Genomic DNA, 23,152 nt, shown 5'->3' with positions numbered 1-23,152 from the left:
TCTAACCACTAGTTTTAAATGTCACACCCATTACAGAGGTCTGTCTTCTTCAGAAATAATTCATCAAAGCTCAATTTTGATAATTTCCTTTATCAATTTCATTATCATTCTCTTTTTCCTTTTCCAAGAGCAGCAATCCAGCTTTCTTAATGTCGCAACATTGTTCAGCACCATCTGTACAGATGTCTCAGTTTCCATTCACTTTCCCTATGATCAGGTGATCAGAATTATTCACAGTACACAGCTGGGGTTTGGCTAAAGACTTGCACAGTACCAAGGTAATCTTTATCTTTCAGCTTTGTTTTAAAACAGTCCTGCACTTTTTAATGCAGTTAAATATTTTGCAGATGGGGTTATTGATTTATACACCCTAATCCCTAGATTACATTTGCGATCTGCACACCATACAACTTACCATTGTTCCATTTAACAAAGATTTTTCTTTTTGTTCCTTGGTCCCTTACTAATTATTTTATATGTATCTGCATGGAAATGTATTGACTTTGCTTTGAGCTGATGATTCCACTATGAGGTGTCCATAGCTGAATATTTTCATAGTGTGCTGAAGCTATCTACTGGCAATTAAAGGTACTACACCAGCTCTTCGCAAAGGAATCCGTTGCAAGACCATTGCTTCCGTCTTTGTATCTAACAAAACAGCAACAGTTTTAATTTAATCTCTTTAAGAGCTGGTTCATTTTTTTATTAATTTTTCTGATTAATTTTCTATCCTTTTCCTAGAAGGTGTTCAGGTAGCAGGCCTAGATTATGAACTGATGATCAGCTGTTCAGAGGGAATTGCAGCTGATCTCAGTTCTGTGCTCATTCTGATGTTCACATTGTTGGCACGTGACCGCATTGACGGATCTGCCTTTTCCTGCACTCATAGTAGTGACCAGCTGCAGCCAGCCCGGCTTGTATGCTGTAGATGAGATCATTTGACACAGTATAGATTGGTGATTGATCTTAACACCATTGTAGTCTACAAAGGTCATCCCAAATTGCACTATACACTTAGATCTGAGTCACCAAAGATGTGAGATATATTTAAAATAAGCTCTATAAGAAAACGTTTTTGCCACAAATATGCCACTGCTATCTATGATGAGCTGCATGGAGTAATATATTTAGAATAAGGATACATCCACAATCCATTGGCATTTCTATTTTACATAATCATATTTAATATTGAGATTCTAAACCATTGCAAAGGTGTTGATGCTATTGCCTCTTAATGTTCTGGGCTAGGAGCAGGAGTGCAATTTCTGACCCCTCAAGAAAGCTTTCATTCTCCTTTCGACTATAGTTTGAAGTCCACACGATAACAGCTTCTCTCATAGTGTATCTCCACCAATCCAATTCCAATTATGACTGCAATGGCTTATGCCCTATCCACTTATTACTCTCTTTGCCACCTTCTTCCCACCTTACCCCAATTTTCACCATCTTCGTGCACAGGCCACCTCTCCCAAACTCTTGCTCCTTTCTTCAAGTGACTGCCTACAGGTCCAAGTCATCCAGTCCCACCGCATGCCTCACATTGCTATCACACAATAGTAATCCTTTTCTCTCTCCTGATCACTCGCTCCCTCTTGTGCACAAAGGCCTTCCTTTCACTTGGATTGTCCTGATCACTTGTTCCTACTCCTGCTGGATACCAACCTTAGCCCATTCATAATCATTTGCTCACTCCTTACATAAATGTTTATCACAATTACAATTTCCCCAGCCCCAAAATGTTTCTCTCTTATAACACAAAGTGGCCTATCAGCCCTTTGCATCTTTGCCGGATTTCATCAGAGCAATCCCACCATTCCTTTTCCCTATATCCCTATAGACTTATAACCATTCCTTTCCTGCATGCTTGCCCATGTTACCGCCCCCCCAACCCCCCACCCCCCACCCCCCACCCCCCAACTCTCTTTGCTCTTTACTGTAGCAAACTAACAATATCCAGCAATATGCTCAACAGACAATGCCTGATTTCAGGTTCAAACTTAAATCCTCAGTTAACAATAAATGAAACAGAATCTGCAGGAAACACTGAATGATAAGAATTTATATTTCAGCTCAGTGAACCTTCATTAGAATGGTCTTGACAAAGGGATTTCAACTTGAAATGTTAGTTCTCTTTCTATTTTCATGGATTCTGCCTGAATGGCTGACTCTTTCAGCATTTTCACATTTCAGATTTTCAGAATCTGCATTTGTCTTTTTCATTTTTTTCAGGCAGAGACACTAACAGCTGCTCCCACTTTCCATGGCAGTAGGCTCCCCGCAGTAGCCCCACCAACTATGTCTTATATGATCACCTGATTCCCATTTCCAAATATTGTCTTACATAATGTCATCCCTCTTCCTTGTATCCTGCCAACCCCAACAGTCTCATCACTTGTTCCCTCTCCCTCCTGATTGCTGGGTGCCATTCCTCATTAATCAGCCAGCCCTTTATGTTGGCCACTGCCAGCCCTGAAAGCAGAAGAAAAAAATCTAGCAAGGTCCCTTGTTAAATGTAACTCAATTGCAATTTACAGTAATTATTTATAACCGTGGTCATTTTTGATTTTCTTCCTTTACTGACAGAAAAAAAGTACTAAGTTAAGTATTTCATTTCATTATATCTATTATTAGATCACTATAAGACAGAATGGATATATGACCAGCTGGGAATGAGGACAAGTATCTGGTATTATTTTCAGTGTGTTCAGGAAAGTAGAATCATTCCAGTGTTCCCACGTGGGATTGCCAACCTCTGATCCCTGTAGGAAAGTTTGGATGTGGAATCTAGTTTAATTGTAGTTTTCTGGACAGTAGAAAAGCCTGCCAACTTAAACTGTCTGGTCATACACATAATGTTGTACACAATCACTTACACACAAATGCATCACACTTGTACACATGAGTGAGATGTAGTAGGGCTTTCTATGTGCATAAAACTGTTACCAATCTGTTTCACAGGCTTCAGGAAGAGGGTGTGGGGATGGAATGTGAAATTATTAGGAGCATTATTTAGAAATTTAGGGACAGATATAGTGGCAATAAATCTATAAAATTATATATGATTTCTAATTTAAAACCACCTGCTATTTGATGTATTATGCAGGCAACAGAGCAGTGTAAAATATAATGGAAAATTTCCAAACTGCCTTAGCCTTTTGTTCTGTGTACACTTGGTTATTAGGCAAATAGACTAAGCCTTACGGACTTCATTTTCATTCTTGGCAGCGAGCTTTTATCATAAGGCAGATAGTCATTAATTTACAGAATCAACGCTGGGAACAGCTTTTGTGATCTCATATTAAATTTTCCCCTGAATCCGCCCCTTGGCAAAAATTACTCACATCGTTAAAAAATATTTAATTAGGCAGTAGTTTATGCCCAGCACACAAGGGATATGCTGAAATTAATATGATTTGCATGATTTCTGTTTCTTTTTTGTTAGTGATTAGGTTTGAATTCAGTTTAAAGGGTCGTTGACACTGACAAGCACTCTCAGTCCTGTAGGATTTCAGTAACTGCAGTGTGACTTCCCAAAGACCAGACTAATATTTCTTTTCTGTAGGAAAATATACAAACTTAGGTCACTGTAATAAAAAGTCACAAATTAGGAAATGACTTTAGAAATGCTTAACTATTATAGATACTTGAAAGGCATTGAATGTTTGGCATTTTTACTTGAAACTAATTTGGTTAAAAGCAACTACTACTGGCCACCTTCAAACAAAATACTAAATTTGTTTTCAAACAGGCAAATGTATTTTTGTTAAATACTGATTAGTTGACCAAAATGGTTTAGCTGCTATTAAGCAGAAGTTGCTATATTAGTGAACAAGTTGACGGCAGCAGCAGGAGCAGCTGTCCAGAGGCTTGTTAAACAGCTAATTGCCACTTGAAATGCCTGCTGGCACTCATTAAAAAATGCATGGTATTGCAGTGGCTAGCAATTCAACCAATGTCCTCTCCCAGCAGCAACTAGCTGTTTCAGTGTAAACACAGCTTTGATGTTGATTTCAAATGTTACTTATACTCAATATTTAAAAGGTTCCTTTGCCAGATCAATGCTGTTGGAGGAATAAATATGGACTGTGAAGCACATTAAAACATGTTTGTCAAGACCACAACACTTAAGTCACACTCATTTTCCAAATTCTCAGAGGATTTCACCTCAAAATTGTAAGTGCTTGGCTACTGTAATTTATTGGACACTTAATAGGAATCATCAGGAGAAAGGTGGTGTTTGGGCTTGGCCATTTTGTTAAATGTCTATTTGGAGTTGGAGTAGAATCAGAATCAGGTTTATTGTCACCGACATGTGACGAGAAATTTGTTAACTTAGCAGCAGCAGTTCAATGCAATACATAATCTAGCAGAGAGAAAAATAATAGTAATAAATAAAATAAGACAATAATAAATAAACAAATAAATCAATTATGTATATTGAATAGATTTTTAGAAATGTACAAAAACAGGAATAATGTATATTTAAAAAAAGTGAGGTGTCCAAAGCTTCAATGTCCATTTAGGAATCGGATGGCAGAGGGGAAGAAGCTGTTCCTGAATCACTGAGTGTGTGCCTTCAGGCTTCTGTATCTCCTACCTGATGGTAACAGTGAGAAAAGGGCATACCCTGGGTGCTGGAGGTCCTTAATAATGGACACTGCCTTTCTGAGACACCGCTCCCTAAAGATGTCCTGGGTACTTTGTAGGCTAGTGCCCAAGATGGAACTGACTAGATTTACAACCTTCTGCAGCCAAATGGAATAAAAACTGCTGTTGATGGAGAGGGGCAGATAAGCACAAGTTAGCGTCCTTTATTTCTTCCCACCTTTTAAACCTCCAAGGTAGGATATCCTCTTTTACCCTAATCATGCACTACCAATATCTCCAGTGAATCAATCCCAAATGCTGTACATCTCCTCTGTCCCTGAGCCATCATGTAGAACACTAGTCAGAGCATTCATTGCTTTGACTGAATGGTATGTCAGGAGCCCATATTTATGACTCCACAAATTTGCTCTTAAGTACTCAATCTACTGTTTTCTAGTTATCTCCACTCAGCATGTTCAAATTATAATAATCATCAACTAAGTCCAAAACCTTATTAACACTGCATCTATTTGGCTGTGCTTTTGTTCTTTGGTCAAAATTATTTGCTAGGTATTTTCTTAAATCATTTTATTCTATTAAAATTCATCATTCTTCTGTTCTAATTCTAACATCACTGATAATATTGCAGGTTTACAACAGGCTAATTCATCTGTGGAACCACAGTACTTTTATGGTGGTGTGCTGCAAAGTAACATCAGCCCTTTTACAACACCAGCTTATTATTAATTTAAAATGATTCCAACATCACTTAACATTCATAGGTCTTATTTTCTTAGATCCTGATTCAAAATTAAGTTGACCCGTGTATACTGCAATCTAAATGCAAACTATTATCTTAAACTCAAGCAACTCCAAGCATCATTTTCAAAGTAAAGCCATGGTGTAATCAGATCACTACTTATTCTTGAATTTGAAGGTTATTTGTACTCGGAGTGTACTTAATGCATACTGACATTTATATATTCCCTTTCTCAAGCAAACCATTTACGTTTCTTCATCTAAACTTAAATTAAACTCAGTTTGTCTTTATAAAACCCAGAAAATCAACTACTGCAATTATTTTTGCGGAGAGCAAAAATACTGAGATTTGGCAGTCATGAGAGGTCTGGGACCTCTCATGGTCCCAGAACACATCCTACACAGTCAAGAAAGTTCATCAACATGTTAAAATTCTGAGGAAACTGAAGAGAGCTGGACTTCGCATACCCATACACATGTCATTCTACAGAAGTGCAGTAGAGAGCATCCTAACAAGTTGCATCGCTGCTTGGTATAGGAACTGCAATATGGCAGACGGGAAGCCTCTACAACAGGAAGTCAAAAATGCCTAATGCATCACTGTCACCAGCTCATTCACCATCAAGGACACGTTCAAAATTCAAAGTAAATTTATTATCAAAGTGCATCTATGTCACCATAAACAATCCTGAGATTCAGTTTCTTGCTATAACCATAACAGAATCAATGAAAGGCTGCACTACCAGGGCAGACATCCAGTGTGCAGAAGACAAACTGCAAATACAAAAAGAAAAAAAAATAATAATACTATACAAGTCATAAATATCGAGAACGTGAGAGGAAGAGTCCTTGAAAGTGAATCCATAGGTTGTGAGAACTGTTCAGTGTTGAGGCATGTGAAGTTACCCTCTTTGGTTCAAGATCCTGATGGTTAAGGGGCAATAACAGTTCCTGAACCTGTTGGTGAGTCATGAGGCTCCTGTACCTTCTTTCTGATGGCAGCAGTGAGAAAAGAGTAGGACCAGGGTGGTGGAGGTCCCTGATGATGGATGCTGCTTTCCTATGACAACACTCCATGTAGGTGTGCTTAATGGTGATAGACTGGGCTGTATCCACTACGTTTTGTAGGACTTTCCGTTTAAGGGCTTTGGTGTTTCCCTCCCAGCCTGTGATCCAGCCAGTCACTGCAAGTGACATGTCTTTTCTTTTGTAAATGAGTTTATTTCTGTAGTGTGAGAAACATCACAGCTCTCTGATCTACAATCTCAACTGTTTATGTTCAAACAAAATACAAGAATATCATTGTTCTGAAAAAACTTCAAAAATCGAAGTAAATGATCGTAAGCATAATCCCTCCTTGTTGCTCAAAATGTTCCAATTTTGTGGCATAAATATTTTGAATTCTGTAGTTGTCTTTTATATCTAATATCTGGGTGTTTTAGGTTTTCTCTGTTCTTTACAAAGTGGGCACTGCACATCAAGATTAAACCTGACCTGCATATATTTTGTGGCAGTCTATCTACTTCTTTAAGACCATTTCTGAGTCCAAGTCAAAAGGATTTTCTCACAGGTCTTTAAAAAAGCACTCACAAGAACTGAAAATTAGACATTTCTAAATGTAAAAAAATGCATCATAAATTGAATCCTTAATGGAAATTGCCATAATCTGTAATTCAGCATATGCTCAAATAATATATTGTGTATTGTATGATCCATACATCCTGTTATCAGATTTATCATGGTGTGTAACACAGTTAAATGCTTCTGTAAGCTAAGATCAAATGCATCAACAACCTGGTTTATTGCACAGTTGCTGCTGTAAATGAGACAGCAGATTGGAATATTTGAAGCTGAAGAGGAGTAGGAGAATCTATTAACTGTAAATGAGCAAGTAAAGTCTGATGCAAAGTGTGCTCGTCAAAATTGCCCTACTGTAAATTTGTGTTGAAAAGTAAAAATGAAAGAAATAGCAACATTAGACATGTCATTGGGTTTAAATAATGATCTTCAGTAACAACTGCATCCAGCTTGGCTCGGAATTTCAGAACTGAGCTCTTGTTTCCACTTGAAACCACCTGATTGGTACAGTGCACATGGTATTGGTCTCTCAGAACAACAATATCAAATTTCAGTATTTCTCTGGTTAAAAAAGACATTGTTGGTGTGGAGATGTTCGGGCATATGATTATGGAATCTCATGGCTTCAGTCAGTGTGATCAATATATAAAAAAAGATAGGCAGAAATCTGTCTATCATGTGATGAAATTTGACAGTCCGGATTATGCCTTTGATGGACCAGAACAGCTAATAGAAGAAGCTGACATTTTGAAACCCTGCTAATTAAGGGTTTCTTTCCTAATATTAAAATTAAAATAAGTCTGTGTCTGACTTTTATGGTCTGAAAATCAGGTGTTTTTATTAATATATGCCAGTCAGTCTTAATAAGCTTTGAGGGCAAAGGAAGTTATTATTGAGTGACCTTCTACAAAATAAGCATGTTGCTAAGGGCTTTAACCCTGCCCTAGTCAGATTGATGAAACTCATTTCCAATGCAAAGTTCTAACCAGATAGCTGAGTATTCGTGAGCAATGACAGAGAATAATCCCTGTCTCATTTCAAACGTCCAGAATTAAAATTGTGTAAACCTCTTGCTGATGTTCAGCAATGAATATTGCAGTGTTCTGTCTTTTGCAGTACATAGGAAATCACTACGTGGTTTAAATTGATTGAACAATGGAAAGAGCAAGCAGCCACGTATGTGTGCAACAGAGCTCAATTTTGAAAGATTGCATTGGATTATATATTTCAAATAACACCATGCATGCCAAGGTGGTTGTCAATAATCTTCTTTCCTGTTCTGATAGTTTTTATGTTCTTTTTGCATTTATGAGCATTTTGATTTCAAAAAGATGGTTCTTGGCATTTTCGACATTATCCCCTTTTCGCAATCACATTAGTCTTTATTTATAGAAAGAATGATGTTCATTATTTACATTTTTAAAGTAATTCAGAGTTTGTTCATGTTTAAGAATCAATAAAATTATTACAAAGTATTGATAAATGTAAGCTGAATCATTTGCAAATAGTGTATCAACATTTTCTAATATTTGTACCATGAAATGTAAAACACTGTAGCTCTTACAGGTTGACAAATAACTGTGTAGAGGATGATGGAAAGGTAATGGTGAATTGAGGATTTCCTCCTTTTAAACTATATCACTCAAGATGTTTTTACAACAAAACATCATTTCAACTGCTCTAATCTCATATCATAAGTAAATATAGGTAATAAAACTCATTTGTTCCTCATTAATAAACATATCCAGTAAAATTACAATTTTCACTGATCCCTTCATCATGTGAACTAATTCTAGGTTTTTGTATTCACTAATCTCCTTAGAGTTATAAATATATCATCATTTAAATTAATAACAGTAATCCTACACTTGTTTTTTTTTACTAACTTGAACTTGTGTCTTCTTCTCCCATTGTTATAGTTTAATGTGAAATACTGTTCCATAGAAAGTGTTTATGCTTTTTAATATCCTTGCTGTGATCGGTCTCCACTTTTCAAATTTGAATGCCCATCTTTACTAGATGTTTCTATCTAGTAAATCCTTTTATATTTCCTTTTTCTTTGACTGAGTCTGGATGTAGAATTTATAAATGTGCATAGTGGACAAATGCATCATTTTAGTAGAGCTAAATGTAAATCAAAACTCCAATGACTTAGATCATCCCAGTTATCTCCTTTAAATATGTTCTCCAGTATTTTACTATTAATTGTTTATCCTACTGATGGTACCTGTAATTCATTCCATCTGAAAATTCCTTTTCCTCCCTCCAGGTAGACTTTTTACATGTTTCTTAAAGTTTGTCAATTAATTTTATCCAAGCATTATTAATGTACATGTGAATCTATTTAAAGTAAAATGCTTTTGAATGATAAAGTTCTCCTATCTGAAACTAAATTGAAAACAACAAATTGAAAGAAGAATACAAGATTCTAATTTAAGGTTGAAGAAGTACTTGAACATTAGCTTAATTTCCCAAAACGAGTTGTGTTTTTTAAAATATTTTGGCTTTTAGATTACAGCAAATTAATATTAAATATATTCAGGAAAACAGATAATTTCTTCAGAACAAAGAATTAACAAATATATCCGTCTTTGTTCTTAGATTATTTAGAATTATTCATTTTATTGGGTACTGAAATCAATCAAAGAAACAAGGAGATTTTTACCAAACAGTGTAGTGTCTTGCCGGACAATATTAAATCTAAACCTTATCACAGTTTTGAGTAGATGATAGTTCTCTTTGCTTTTAGTTAACTGCTGGAATATATGGTTCTTCGCTGGCAGATTATACTGAATCCAACAAAATTTGCAGAGCAGAGGAAACATTGAAAAGAATTGAGAATCCCTAAATGATTTAAAAAATAAAAATATCTTAATAATTTTGCATTTAGTACATGCATATGTTTCATGTTTTTATGACTGAAACAATATGGCAGTTTTAAATTAGGTTGTAGCAATTATTTATATTCTATAACTGCAGAGCTGAAGATTGTAAATATCTTCTACAGGGCTAATGGTGTGGCACACATTTGAGTATATAATGGAAATATTATGTTTGTCCCTAGAAGATTAAATTCCCTTCATTGAATTTTTGTTATACTAGTAATAATGTAATATGGTGAGCAATGGCATATTTTGAATATTTATACAATCCTGATGATTAGTATGCCTTTCAAATAATTATATATATGAAGCCCCTCCTTATCTGAACAGCAATTCACCTGATTTTGTTGTCCTATATGTTGACCTGCAAGGCAGCATTTGAGTAAGCATGACATTGATTCAGCTTTGGTAAAACTGAAGTCAATGGGCACTGAGAGGAAAACAGTAGTCAGAATCACACCTTGCGCAAAGGAAAATAACTGTGGTTACTGGGGGTAAATCTTCCCAATCCCGGGACATCACTCCATGAATTTCTGAGAGGCAGTATCCTAATCTCAACCATTCATGACTTTCCTCCATGTGTTTAGAAGCTGAATCATTTGCTATCAATTTTCCATGATCAATTCCAGTAGCAGCTTCACTGTGCAGGAAGACCTAGACAACATTCAGGCATGTAACCTTCTTTGTAAGTGGCAGGTAACATTTGCACATTGGTTATTTGTCTGTCTTGTTGTGTGTGGTTTTTCATTGATTCTATTGTGTGTGTTTCTGTGTATTTACTGTGAATGCCTGCAAGAAAATGAATCTCAGGGCTGTATATGGTGAGATACATGTACTTTGATAATACATTTACTTTGAACTTGGAACTTTCATACACAAAGATGCTTCAAGGTAGTGTAGTGATTCACGTGAAGCTATTACAGGTCGGGGACATTGGTGTTTGGAGTTCAATTCCAACAAATTTGTATACCCTCTCCACAAGTGCATAGGTTTCCATTGGGTTCTCTGGATTCCTCCTGCAGTCCAAAGATCTGCCACGTGGTGGATTAATTGATCATTTTAATTAACCTGTGATTAGTCTAGGGTTAAATCGGTGGGTAGAGGTAGGAGCAGCTTGAAGGGCTGGAAGAGCTTATTCCACACTGTATCTCCAAATAAACAAAACAATGACTATATCCAAAGGAGAATCTAATCACCTACCCTAGTATTACCTTTGCTGACTTCGCTACACCAACATCCATTGCCAGCCATTTAAGTATTGTGACTTTAAGAAGAGAATATCCTGCAGAAAGGGATTCACCCCCTGACATCCCAAAGCATTTCTACATCACAAATAACGAACTTAATGGAATGACATCCAGTTGCTTGGTTGGTTGCACATTAGAAACACTGAAGAAGCTCAATATTCAGGACGAAGAGGCCTCCCATTCAATACTCTGAACATTCATGTTTAAGTTTATTGTCTTAGACATATATACACAGGGTATAAATGACACAAAAATTACTTCTCTGCAGCAGCACAGTATATTACAAACATGACAAACTTAAGTAGATATACAGTGAATGTAACATAAATTATACATAACTTGCATGACAAAATAAACATAATGCCATTAGATTGAGTGGAGAGAGGGGAAATCAGGATCAGAATCAGGTTTATTATCACCGACATCTGATGTGAAATTTGTTAACTTAGCAGCAGCGGTTCAATGCAATACATAATATAGAAAAAATGATCAATGAAATAAAATAATGATAATAATAAATAAATAAGTAAATTGATCACAGTACAGTATACGTATATTGAATAGGTTTAAAACACTTGGATACTACCTCACTTAAAAAAGTGAGGTAGTATTCAAGTGTTCAATGTCCATTTAGGAATCGGGTGGCAGAGGGGAAGAAGCTGTTCCTGAATCGCTGAGTGTGTGCCTTCAGGCTTCTGTACCTCCTACCTGATGGTAACAGTGAGAAAAGGGCATGCCCTGAGTGCTGGAGGTCTTTAATAATAGACGCTGCCTTTCTGAGACACCGCCCTTAAAGATGTCCTGGGTACTTTGTAGGCTGGTACCCAAGATGGAGCTGACTAAATTTACAACCTTCTGCAGCTTCTTTCAGTCCTGTGCAGTAGCCCCTCCATACCAGACAGTGATGCAGACTGTCAGAATGCTCTCCATAGTACATCTATAGAAGTCTGAGTGTATTTGTTGACATGCCAAATCTCTTCAAACTCCTCATGAAGTATTGCCGCTGTCTTGCCTTCTTTATAACTACATCGATATGTTGGGACCAGGTTAGATCCTCAGAGATCTTGACAGCCGAAAACTTGAAACTGCTCACTCTATCCACTTCTGACCCCTTTGTGAGGATTGGTATGTGTTTCTTCGTCTTACCCTTCCTGAAGTCCACAATCAGCTCTTTCGTCTTACTGACGTTGAGTGCCAGGTTGTTGCTGTGACTTCACTCCACTAGTTGGCATATCTCACTCCTGTACGCCCTATCATCACCAACTGAGATCCTACCAACAATGGTTGTATCATTACCAAATTTATAGATGGTAATTGAGCTATGCCTAGCCATACAGTCATTTGTATATAGAGAGCCAGAGCACTGGGCTAAGCACACACCCCTGAGGTGCACCAGTATTGATCGTCAGTGAGGAGGATATGTTATCACCAATCCACACAGATTGTGATCTTCCGGTTAGAAAGTTGAGGATCCAATTGCAGAGGGAGGTACAGAGGCTCAGGTTCTGCAATTTCTCAATCAGGATTGTGGGAATGATGGTACTAAATGGTGAGCTATAGTCAATGAACAGCATCCTGACATAGGTGTTTGTGTTGTCCAGGTGGTCTAAAGCCATGTGGAGAGCCATTGAGATTGCATCCGCCGTTGACCTATTGTGGTGGTAGGCAAATTGCAATGGGTCCAGGTCCTTGCTGTGGCAGGAGTTCAGTCTAGTCATGACCATCCTCCCAAAGCATTTCATCACTGTAGATGTGAGTGCTACCGGGCGATAGTCATTAAGGCAGCTCACATTATTCTTCTTGCGTTCTTTATAACTAACTGGTATAATTGTTGCCTTTTTGAAGCAAGTGGGAACTTCTGCCCATAGCAGTGAGAGGTTGAAAATGTCCTTGAATACTCCCGCTAGTTGGTTGGCACAGGTTTTCAGAGCCTTACCAGGTACTCCATCGGGACCTTCCGCCTTGTGAGGGTTCACTCTCATTAAAGAAGTCTAACATCGGCCTCTGAGACGGAGATCACAGGGTCATCAGGTGCAGCAGGGATCTTCACAGCTGTGGTTGTGCTCTCCCTTTCAAAGCAAGCATAGAAGGTGTTGAATTCATCTGGTAGTGAAACATTGCTGCCATTCATGCTATTGGTTTTCGCTTTGTAGGAAGAAATGTCTTTCAAACCCTGCCGGAGTTGCCTTGCATCTGATGTTGCCTCCAATCTCATTCAAAGTTGTCTCTTCACCTTTGAAATAGTCCTCCCCAAATCATACCTGGTTTTCCGGTACAGGCCTGGGTTGCCAGACTTGAATGCCACAGATCTAGCCTTCAGCAGACAATGTACCTCCTGGTTCATTCACGGCTTTTGGTTTGGGAATGTACAGTAAGTCTTTGTAGGCATTCACCCATCCACATAGGTTTTAATGAAGTCGGTAACAACTGCAGCATACTCATCCAGATTTGAAGATGAATCCCTGAATACTTCAGTCCGCCAGTTCAAAGCAGCCCTGTAGGCACTCCTGTGTCTCCCTTGTCCATCCCTTCCTGGTCCTCACTACTGGTGCTGCAGTCTTCAGTCTCTGCCTATACCCAGGGAATAGAATGCAGCTAGGTGATCAGACTTCCCGAAGTGAGGGCGTGGAATAGCACGGTATCTAGTCCATCAATGGTGTACATTACTATCAATGCACAGCAGTCAGTGTACTTGCCTAGACTACTCCAGAAGCATCTCTCAAATTTGCAGCCTCTACCTCTGAGAGAAAGAGCAACAACCTAGCATCACCACCATCCGCAGACTGCACACCATCCTTACTTGCCCATACATATTGCCACTCTTGCAGTTTCGACTTTTCCACCTTTCACCAGAAAGACAGCAACAAATCAAGAAGGTAGCTCATTGCCACCTTCAAAGAGCAAACAGAGATGAATAGTACCCTTGCCAGCATTGTCCAGTGCTTCTAAAATGAATAAGTAAAAGAAAAATTGCTAAAGAGGCAGAGTTTATAATCCATGGAATCAATGCAATAAGGCTTTGTCAGCTTTAATATTTCTAAATCCATTTATACTCTTATCTCTTTATACTGGTCTGTTTTGTGGATTGATAACTATCGACTGGGTAGCGTTTTCAAGGGCTACACAAGAATTTATAAGTTAGAACCAGTGCTCAGGAAACAAATACACCAAAATATATACAATGTCCAAATGCCTTGTTTAATACATTGACTGGTTGCCGGGTTTACACATTTGAGTCCCAAATGACAAGTTTCCAACAGTATTCAAAATAAACAAGGATATTACAACAAAGGAAATGTGTTTTCTTAACAGAATGGAGGAGAAGAACAGAAAGGGATTACAAAGGGTAATTGTGTTGGTGGAATTCTATCAAATTCACAGATTACACTGTAACATTGCCAATGCTGGGGACCAGGCCACCCAATATTAGTCAAAAGGTGATGTATGATGAAGGCTAATACTCTAGTGTACAACTAGCAAACAGGTATCACAACAGGGAAGTTGAAAGCATCTGCTTTCAGTTTATATATAAAATCACTCATGCCGTTTTTAGTATTCCAATATTTAATCTTTACTTCTGGCATTGCAATAATGTAGTATTGACCCTCTATGTTATGACCATTTGAGTAATGGAAGTTAGCACTTAGAAAATTTATCAATCATTACCCAAAAAGTTGAAATATGGAATGAAACTCACTTTCACAGAATTCATGTGAAAAAAAAATAAATTATCTTTTTTTTTTCATCTCGTATATCTTGATGCGTGTATAGGTAACATTGATTCACTTCCTGGAAAATCATAGTATATATTAATGACTTGGATGAGGGAATTAAATGCAGCATCTCCAAGTTTGCGGATGACACGAAGCTGGGTGGCAGTGTTAGCAGTGAGGAGGATGCTAAGAGGATGCAGGGTGACTTGGATAGGTTAGGTGAGTGGGCAAACTCATGGCAGATGCAATTTAATGTGGATAAATGTGAAGTTATACACTTTGGTGGCAAAAATGGGAAAACAGATTATTATCTGAATGGTGGCCGATTAGGAAAAGGGGAGGTGCAACGAGACCTGGGTGTCATTATACACCAGTCATTGAAAGTGGGCATGCAGGTACAGCAGGCGGTGAAAAAGGCGAACGGTATGCTGGCATTTATAGCGAGAGGATTCGAGTACAGGAGCAGGGAGGTACTACTGCAGTTGTACAAGGCCTTGGTGAGACCACACCTGGAGTATTGTGTGCAGTTTTGGTCCCCTAATCTGAGGAAAGACATCTTTGCCATAGAGGGAGTACAAAGAAGGTTCACCAGATTGATTCCTGGGATGGCAGGTCTTTCATATGAAGAAAGACTGGATGAACTGGGCTTGTACTTGTTGGAATTTAGAAGATTGAGGGGGGATCTGATTGAAACGTATAAGATCCTAAAGGGATTGGGCAGGCTAGATGCGGGAAGATTGTTTCCGATGTTGGGGAGGTCCAGAACGAGGGGTCACAGTTTGAGGATAGAGGGGAAGCCTTTTAGGACCGAGATTAGGAAAAACTTCTTCACACAGAGAGTGGTGAATCTGTGGAATTCTCTGCCACAGCAAACTGTTGAGGCCAGTTCATTGGCTATGTTTAAGAGGGAGTTAGATATGGCCCTTGTGGCTACAGGGGTCAGGGGGTATGGAGGGAAGGCTGGGTTCTGAGTTGGATGATCAGCCATGATCATAATAAATGGCGGTGCAGGCTCGAAGGGCCGAATGGCCTACTCCTGCACCTATTTTCTATGTTTCTATGTTTCTATGAACAGTTTTCTAGGAACGCAACCACACCCGTACCTCCACCGTAACATGACGGCTGCCTGCATGTAAAAGCCTTTAGCAACCAAAACATATTGTTATACCTACTGTCATGTAACAACCTTTTACATATTGTTATATAAGAACTATTATACCTAAAACCAAAATTGAAGAACTACATTGAATATTAAGTTCAGATCATTTGCTTACTTAGCTGTGATCATTTAAAATTGAAAACAAAAGTATATCTCGCTTTGCCATGCAGTTTATGGCTATTTCTTACTGAGTTGCATTGTTGGTTGTGACAAAAAGATGGATATTTATTTTTCTGAAAATTAAAACATCATGCAAACTATTACTTTTTAATCACTTGCACTTTGATTTGCTGCCAACTTGGTTTCACAACCACTGATTGTAAATTCATCTCAGAATTCCAACGTATTTCCAAATCCAAGCATTCAAAAATTCATAAATTTGCTTTACCTCTATTTCATTATATAAATATGCAATATATTTCTAATATAAATATCAAACAAGGAGCTGGTTAAATCTACATTTTGTGCAGGTAATTACAGAATTTTTAAAATAATATTTTAAATTTGAAAATTGCACACCAGCTTATAAATTTCTTTCTGCCTTGGTTATAAAAAGATCTGTGGGAAGAATGAAATAAAGAAGCTGCCTCACTCGGCAATTTTCTAGTAAAAACTAATCAGAGTGAAACAAGAGCTCAGGTGCTTATTGAAGAATGTTGTACAAAGCACATAGTAACAATAATTGTGATGGCTTTACTGTTTGCTTTTTTTTCCATTGGTTCAGTTTTTAGGAGCAATGGTATTGATATTTGATAACACAGTATCTTAATAATTTGTTTCTGAACTTCAGGACCAATACTGATTTCCTTTCCCTTTTCATTATTATACAATTGCAAGTATGTAAATAGTCACATTGGGCAAGCATTAGAGGTCTACCAGTGCCCAAAGATATCCAAGTGCTTTTCAGAACCACAGTAAAGAAATGTATAAGAAATTCACCACATTCCAGAACTTTGATTGCTACTACAATGATGCTAAGATAGGGCATTTTAAACTTCTAAAGGACAAAATAAATCACTCTGTAATTTATGTGTATTCAATGCAGCAATTATTATTTTAAGACAGCTATAAATTTATAATTATTAACAGTTGATAAAAATATGTTGTGATAATAAATGCATCAGACTATGATGTGGTTTTTCTGCCATATCAATTCAATAGTTTCTGCAAGAAATATTTTATGGCTGACAGTAATCCTTAGAACTTGCCTTTGACATAATGGGGTAAAGCTGATAAAAATTTTAAAAATGTCAGACATTGATCTCATGGGGTATTTCCGTAGAGAAGATGTGATTATTATTTCCTAAAACTATCTTAAGAAATAAGAATAGTAAAATGCAGTTGAATTTATACTGGGCTGCATCAGACCAGAAGTTTACAACACACAAACTATGTTAGAGTAGTCAATTGATTAGATACAATACTTGGATTAAAATGAAGGCTAAATAAATGTATTAATGTTTACTGTGGATATTATCAGGCTGTTGTAACTTACAAGTTTACTCACACCCTTTCAGCTAGAACCTGGCAGTAACTTATCTAAGTTACCAGTGCACTACTCTCAAATCAGTATCTCACCATTAGTTTGTATTAATGAATTATCCTGCTAATAACTAAATATAAATCTTTTAAGTTATTTTTTATAAAACACTGTATACTAATAAGGTTTGTGTTTGTAGGACTTTAAAAATGGAAAATAATTTTGCAATTTGTTTACAAGAAATTATGATAACCAAAATTAACTTTTTCATTAATCAATCCTTTTGAATTTTATTGCTGGTTATTGGATTAATAAAATTAATAAATCTAAGTACCAAAAATACAACTGAATGTGATTACAAAAGTCATGTGTTAAAGAAGAGACAGCAAAATATATATTATCATAGTTTCAGTAACTCGAAAGTAACGACAAATCGTCATTATTTTCAAAGTACTGTGGATTTGATTGAAAAGTGAATGCTGACATTAGACTTTAACTTCTACCCCCTCAGGTGGAACTGACAGGCAGCAGTGTGTTTGATTATGTCCACCCTGGAGACCATGTGGAGATGGCAGAGCAACTGGGCATGAAACTTCCCCCAGGGCGAGGCATTCTCTCACAGGGTACCGCAGAGGATGGAGCCAGCTCAGCATCTTCGTCCTCACAGTCTGAGACCCCTGAGCCAGGTGGGAATTTCAAGGAGAAAAGGGCAAGGTTGAGGGCAAGACCTTTGAAATGATTGAGCTCTATTTACCGATGTGAAGACTAGGGGGGAAAAATGGATTCAGTGATAGTTAAGATTCCATATAATATTGCTGATGAAATATTCAGTGTGTGATTGGTCAACATGTGTTAATTTAACTAAAAACATGTCAAATAAATTAATCTAAATTGAGAGCATTAAAGTTAATATTTTACAAATTTAGGGACTTCCAATGTCATTTGCAGTATTTTGTTTTTTTTTGTACAGAAGGCTATTTGTTATTCGTGACTATTTGTTATTTGTTGACAATTGTACTTTTTGTTTTATTGTTGAATGCAATCTCACGACACAGCAGCTAGGGATACACCATTGAGTGTGCAGTAATTTTATACGGGTTTGCCCCTTACTGTTTAATTAGATGAATCTGGGGGGAATGAACTGAAGCAACATTGCTCATTGGGATTCATTCCAGACTCCTTATAGACTTTGCATTCAGGATGTTCCCATTTTGATGGTGTTGTACTGATGATAATTTAAGTATTAAGGCAAAATCCATTTATAAATTAAACAAAATGATTTGATATCCATCAGTCCCTTAGTTCATCAAGCTGTTCAAACAGCAGGAAGATTGGCTGGTCTGTTTAGGTCTACTGAGAGTTCTGGTAATTAGATCTGCTAAGGATTTATTCTTTACTGATTGGGGCTTTAAATTAATTGAAGTTCCACATTTGTGGTTTTGTCCTTTTCGTACTTTTTAAAAGTAGATATTTCATATACTTGTGGGCCAGAGTTTATGAACAAAAGCAGGAGCAGTTTAAAATGGGAATTTTCTCAGGAGGAGGAGGTGGAGAATTTAATGAGAGGTCTGATTAAGAGTCTAAGATCTGTTTGCTTACTTGGGAAATCATTATTGTACTGAAGAAGGCATGGAAAATTTAATACAGCATTCATTTTCTTGTTCTGCACTGCTAACACAAACCCACTCAGGGATGTCAGTCTCACCACTTAAAGTGTATTCTACATTGGGAGGAATTTATTAGATATTCTTTACCTATATGTTGTCAAGGATACTTGTGCTTGTGTGCATGTGGGTGTGTGTCCATCAGTCTGTCTGGAGATATATAAATCATTTCTCTCCCATGAATTGTGTAAGTCAATGATTCCATTGTTAAGATACCAAACTAATTAACCTAAGGATGTTTATTAAAACCTGTACTCTGAATATGTCAATTAAGTTTGTCCTCAAAATAAAAGGCCATTGGAACAGCTCTTCACAAGTTTGATTCCCAGCTGCTCATATTCATCTCCAGAAATTTCTTCCACCAAAAAAATTTTTGAAGTCATTTCATAATATATTCCAGCCTAATGGCATCATTTTAACAAATTAATAAATTAACTGTGACAACAAAAAAAACAGGGGTAAATACTAAAGCTGCCGAGTTTTAAAGCTTGCCTACTCTTGAAATTGCTGTGGCTCAGGAATAAAAACCTGCTTAGTTGTAATATGATATATTTATCCTGATGTGTTTTTCAATATTCATAGGTGAAAATTGATCAGAAACATTAAACCTTCATGTGTGCTATACCATGGAAATTGAAATAGACTAGTGTATTAAGAGACTGGATACATCTATGTCAGCTTTCAGTTTACTTACCTACCTTAAATTCAAAGGTGGAGTATACAGGCGTTGGTAATTGCTTCAACAGGCATTATTTTAACAAGCATATGGCATAAATTAAGTTTATTATTTTGTGCACATTTCCTTGAAACTATTTAATTCAGTTCCACGTATAATTAATATTTAATTTCACAATTTGAAATTGGAGTTGTGATTTTTCTGTATTATTTATTGTTCACTAGTCAGCAGAGGTGTGGATGAATTCTTAAATCTGACCAGTTTGTCTTGTAGCTGATTATTCATGGGTGATTGCAGTTGATTAAATACTTCGGAGTGCATAAATTGAAGACCACCCACCAGAATCAACAATCATGGACACTTTCAAATTAGCAAGTTTTTCTTTTAAGGATTCTTTGGAATTCAGTTTGAGGAATTAAGTATAAGAGTCGGGAAGTTATCTTGCAGCTGGATAAAACTTTTGGTGAGGCCACATCATGAGGATTGTATGCATTTTTGGCAACACCATTACAGGAAGGGTGTGAAGACTTTAGAAAGGTTACAGAATAGGGTCACCAGTATGTTCCCTGGATTAAAGAGTTATTAGTACAAGGAGAAGTTGGATAAACTTGGACTGATTTTCTCTTGAGTGTCAGAGTCTGAGAGGAAACCTGAGGGAGATTTATAAAATTTTGAGAGGCATAGAAAGGTAGGTAGTTGTTCTTTTTTCCAGGATAGAAATGTCAGATACTAGGGGACATAGCTTTAAAGTGAGAGGAAGAAAGTTCAAAGGTGATACATGAGGTAGATGTTTTACATCGAGATTATATGTGCCTGGAATAGGTCACGATGGGTAGTAGAGGTGGAAGCAGCCACAATAGTGGTGTTTAAGAGGTATTAAGACATGTGCTGAATGGAAGGATAAGGGATGTATACAAGCAGAAAGGTGTAGTTTAATTTAGCATCATGGTCAGAACAAATATCATGGACTAAAGGGTCTGTTTTATATTTTGGTATAGGGATATTCTTAAGCAAATATCCAATTTAGATATCATTGTTCTGTATCATTGTTGCAAGACCTCCAACCAATGGGTAAAAGGTGTTAAGCAGATGAGTTTGACTTTAAAATTATATTAAACCTAAACAGGTCTTTAATATATGACATGACATTATATGATTAACACACTTTGTCCAATAATTGTTCATCTTTTGTAAAAAAATTAAGTGTATAAAATGTAGGAATACCAGAATGCAATCTCAAGGCCTTTGATCTAAAAGTTTCCTTAATAGTAAATTCTAATTTTTAAGATATTGGTTTGAAATGTGGCAACATAAAATGCCTGAAATATGATTTGTTGCATTGGGCCAGATCATTCTCAAATCAGTACACTGCTCGCATTTGTCAGTTGTCCAGCCCCCATGTCTGTACCAACCTTTTGCAGCCCCGTGAGATCTGCTGAGCTGAAGGTTGCCATTCCGTAGCTCTTCTATAAGGCGGATCAGGCCATGAGTGGTGACCGGGCAGCAGGTGGAGAACAGGTCCCCAGGGCAACCTGATGGCTTTGACAGCTCACTACTGTCAAAGATGTGTGTCACTATGTTTTAACTGTATCTGATGTTCAGAGACATTTAAAAGCACTTTACATGGCAATAAATAATTTAAAACTCAAAATTATTTTAAAATAATTACAAATAAAAGATGTGATTAAAATATAAAATTGAAAGCATAAATATAAAATATAATCAAGGAGTCTAATCTAAATGTAATCTTTTAATATAAATTGGGGATTGAGTCCAGTGTAGAAAAGGGATCAGATACACCAGCATCTGACCTACAGCGTATGGTTCATGATCGCATTGAGTTAAGGTTCTGGACTGAACATCAGACATATTGTACCTCAATTTGACCCATCAGTGTAACAATAATACCATAGCATTAATTTTGTCATTTGTATTTAACGTTCTTTTAGGTTGCAGAATCCAGACACTTCTATGATCTTTATGTTACAGCTTACTAGCTGGTTACTGTTTGGTGAAAGTGAGAAATTTGTAACTTCCGTATTTCTGAATTTTGGCCCATTTAACTGTCATGTATCTGCAGCTCATTACACTATTAGAAGGTCAGTGCAAACCTAAGTTGATTACTTTCATAATAAAAAAAATCAGAGAACAAGTCAGCTTGTGTCATTATTATATGCTCAGTTCTTGGCATATTTTAGTGCATTGTTACAGAAGTCTTTGGAATGTATATTGGCAAACTAAAAGGGAAATTGAAAATTATTCCATTTTAATTTCACATGCCATTTTCAACTGAAAATGCATACCTGCTGAGGTATTCTTGTTCATTTCACTGTTGTCATATTTGGTTACCGATTTCATTTTGCCAGTATTGTAAATTTATCTTTGGTTTTTCAGCAATATTCTTGCTGCATTTGAGAATTTTCACCAGGAAATTGGTACTAATTTATTATGCCCTATTTCTACTTACAAGACACCTTATTCTACATTAACCCCAGCAACGCCATAGGATATAGCTGAAAGCTGAAAGCATGACAAAATGTCTACCTTTCCTCTTGAGGCAGTGAGTAAAACCACTTGAGGGTGAAATAATCCGTGGCCCTAGGAGGGTAATCTGTTTCATTGTATTGATAACAATCACCCATTTTCAAAACTTAGTTTTTTTTAATTTAAAACGAGATTCCTTGTCTTTTACTTCACTCTTTTAAGTATCTGTTTCATTATTTACATAATCCTGTTTTCCCTTGCACAGTTTCTGCTCCTTAACCCTCACAGTTGTACAAGCTGGAAAGCAACTAGAAAACACCTTCATTCCTCCTTGACAGTGTCACTTATAAATTAACCACCGATTAAAATACTTCCCAGTTCTTTGAGTAGATTAATGTCTATTTTACCCAAGGGACCCAGTTGAGACCAGAAACTTCTGCAAATAATGAGCAGGATGAACTTGATACATAACAGGAACGGCTAAAGGAATGGGTCATTTAGCTTCCAGCTTCTTCTGCCGCAGTTTGAGATTCATGGCCCTATAACACCACATACGTATGTATGCCTTAAATGTTTAATTGTCAAAAGTCCAACCGTCTCAGACTGAAAACTAAATTGCAGTAATTGCCATTTGTAGAAGGAACTTCTGTGATATTGGCTATGTGGAAATGATTCCTAACTCTATTTTACTGAAAAGCATGCTTTTTTTTTGATTTTGTCCAATTGTCCTCAATTCCACAAATATTTTTCCTCTATTTATTATATCAGTCTGTATTTAAGGATCCTAACATACTCCCAGTAATTAAAATGCAGAACATTTTTTAATTCAAGGTTATAAAATTTTAAATTGATATCTTTCAGGAAGTGAACACAGTAGCAGTGATTTCCTGGTTGTTTTTCATCATTCTGGAAATTTGACCTGA

The 23,152-nt window shown here is 36.9% G+C and overlaps 1 protein-coding gene across 4 annotated transcripts in view; it reads left to right on the top strand.

Moving 5' to 3' along the window:
- LOC134347808 (neuronal PAS domain-containing protein 3) overlaps window positions 1-23,152 on the top strand; it is a 1,099,666-nt gene that overhangs the window by 880,232 nt on the left and 196,282 nt on the right. For all 4 annotated transcript variants that reach the window (XM_063050259.1, XM_063050267.1, XM_063050274.1 and 1 more), the window contains one exon: window positions 17,917-18,091. In XM_063050259.1, coding sequence (XP_062906329.1) covers window positions 17,917-18,091 — 175 coding nt within the window. The remainder of the gene's footprint in view (window positions 1-17,916; window positions 18,092-23,152) is intronic.

The sequence above is a fragment of the Mobula hypostoma genome, chromosome 1 (genome assembly GCF_963921235.1).
Source record: "Mobula hypostoma chromosome 1, sMobHyp1.1, whole genome shotgun sequence".
NCBI lineage: Eukaryota > Metazoa > Chordata > Chondrichthyes > Myliobatiformes > Myliobatidae > Mobula > Mobula hypostoma.
This window is presented reverse-complemented; position numbering and strand designations above follow the sequence as displayed.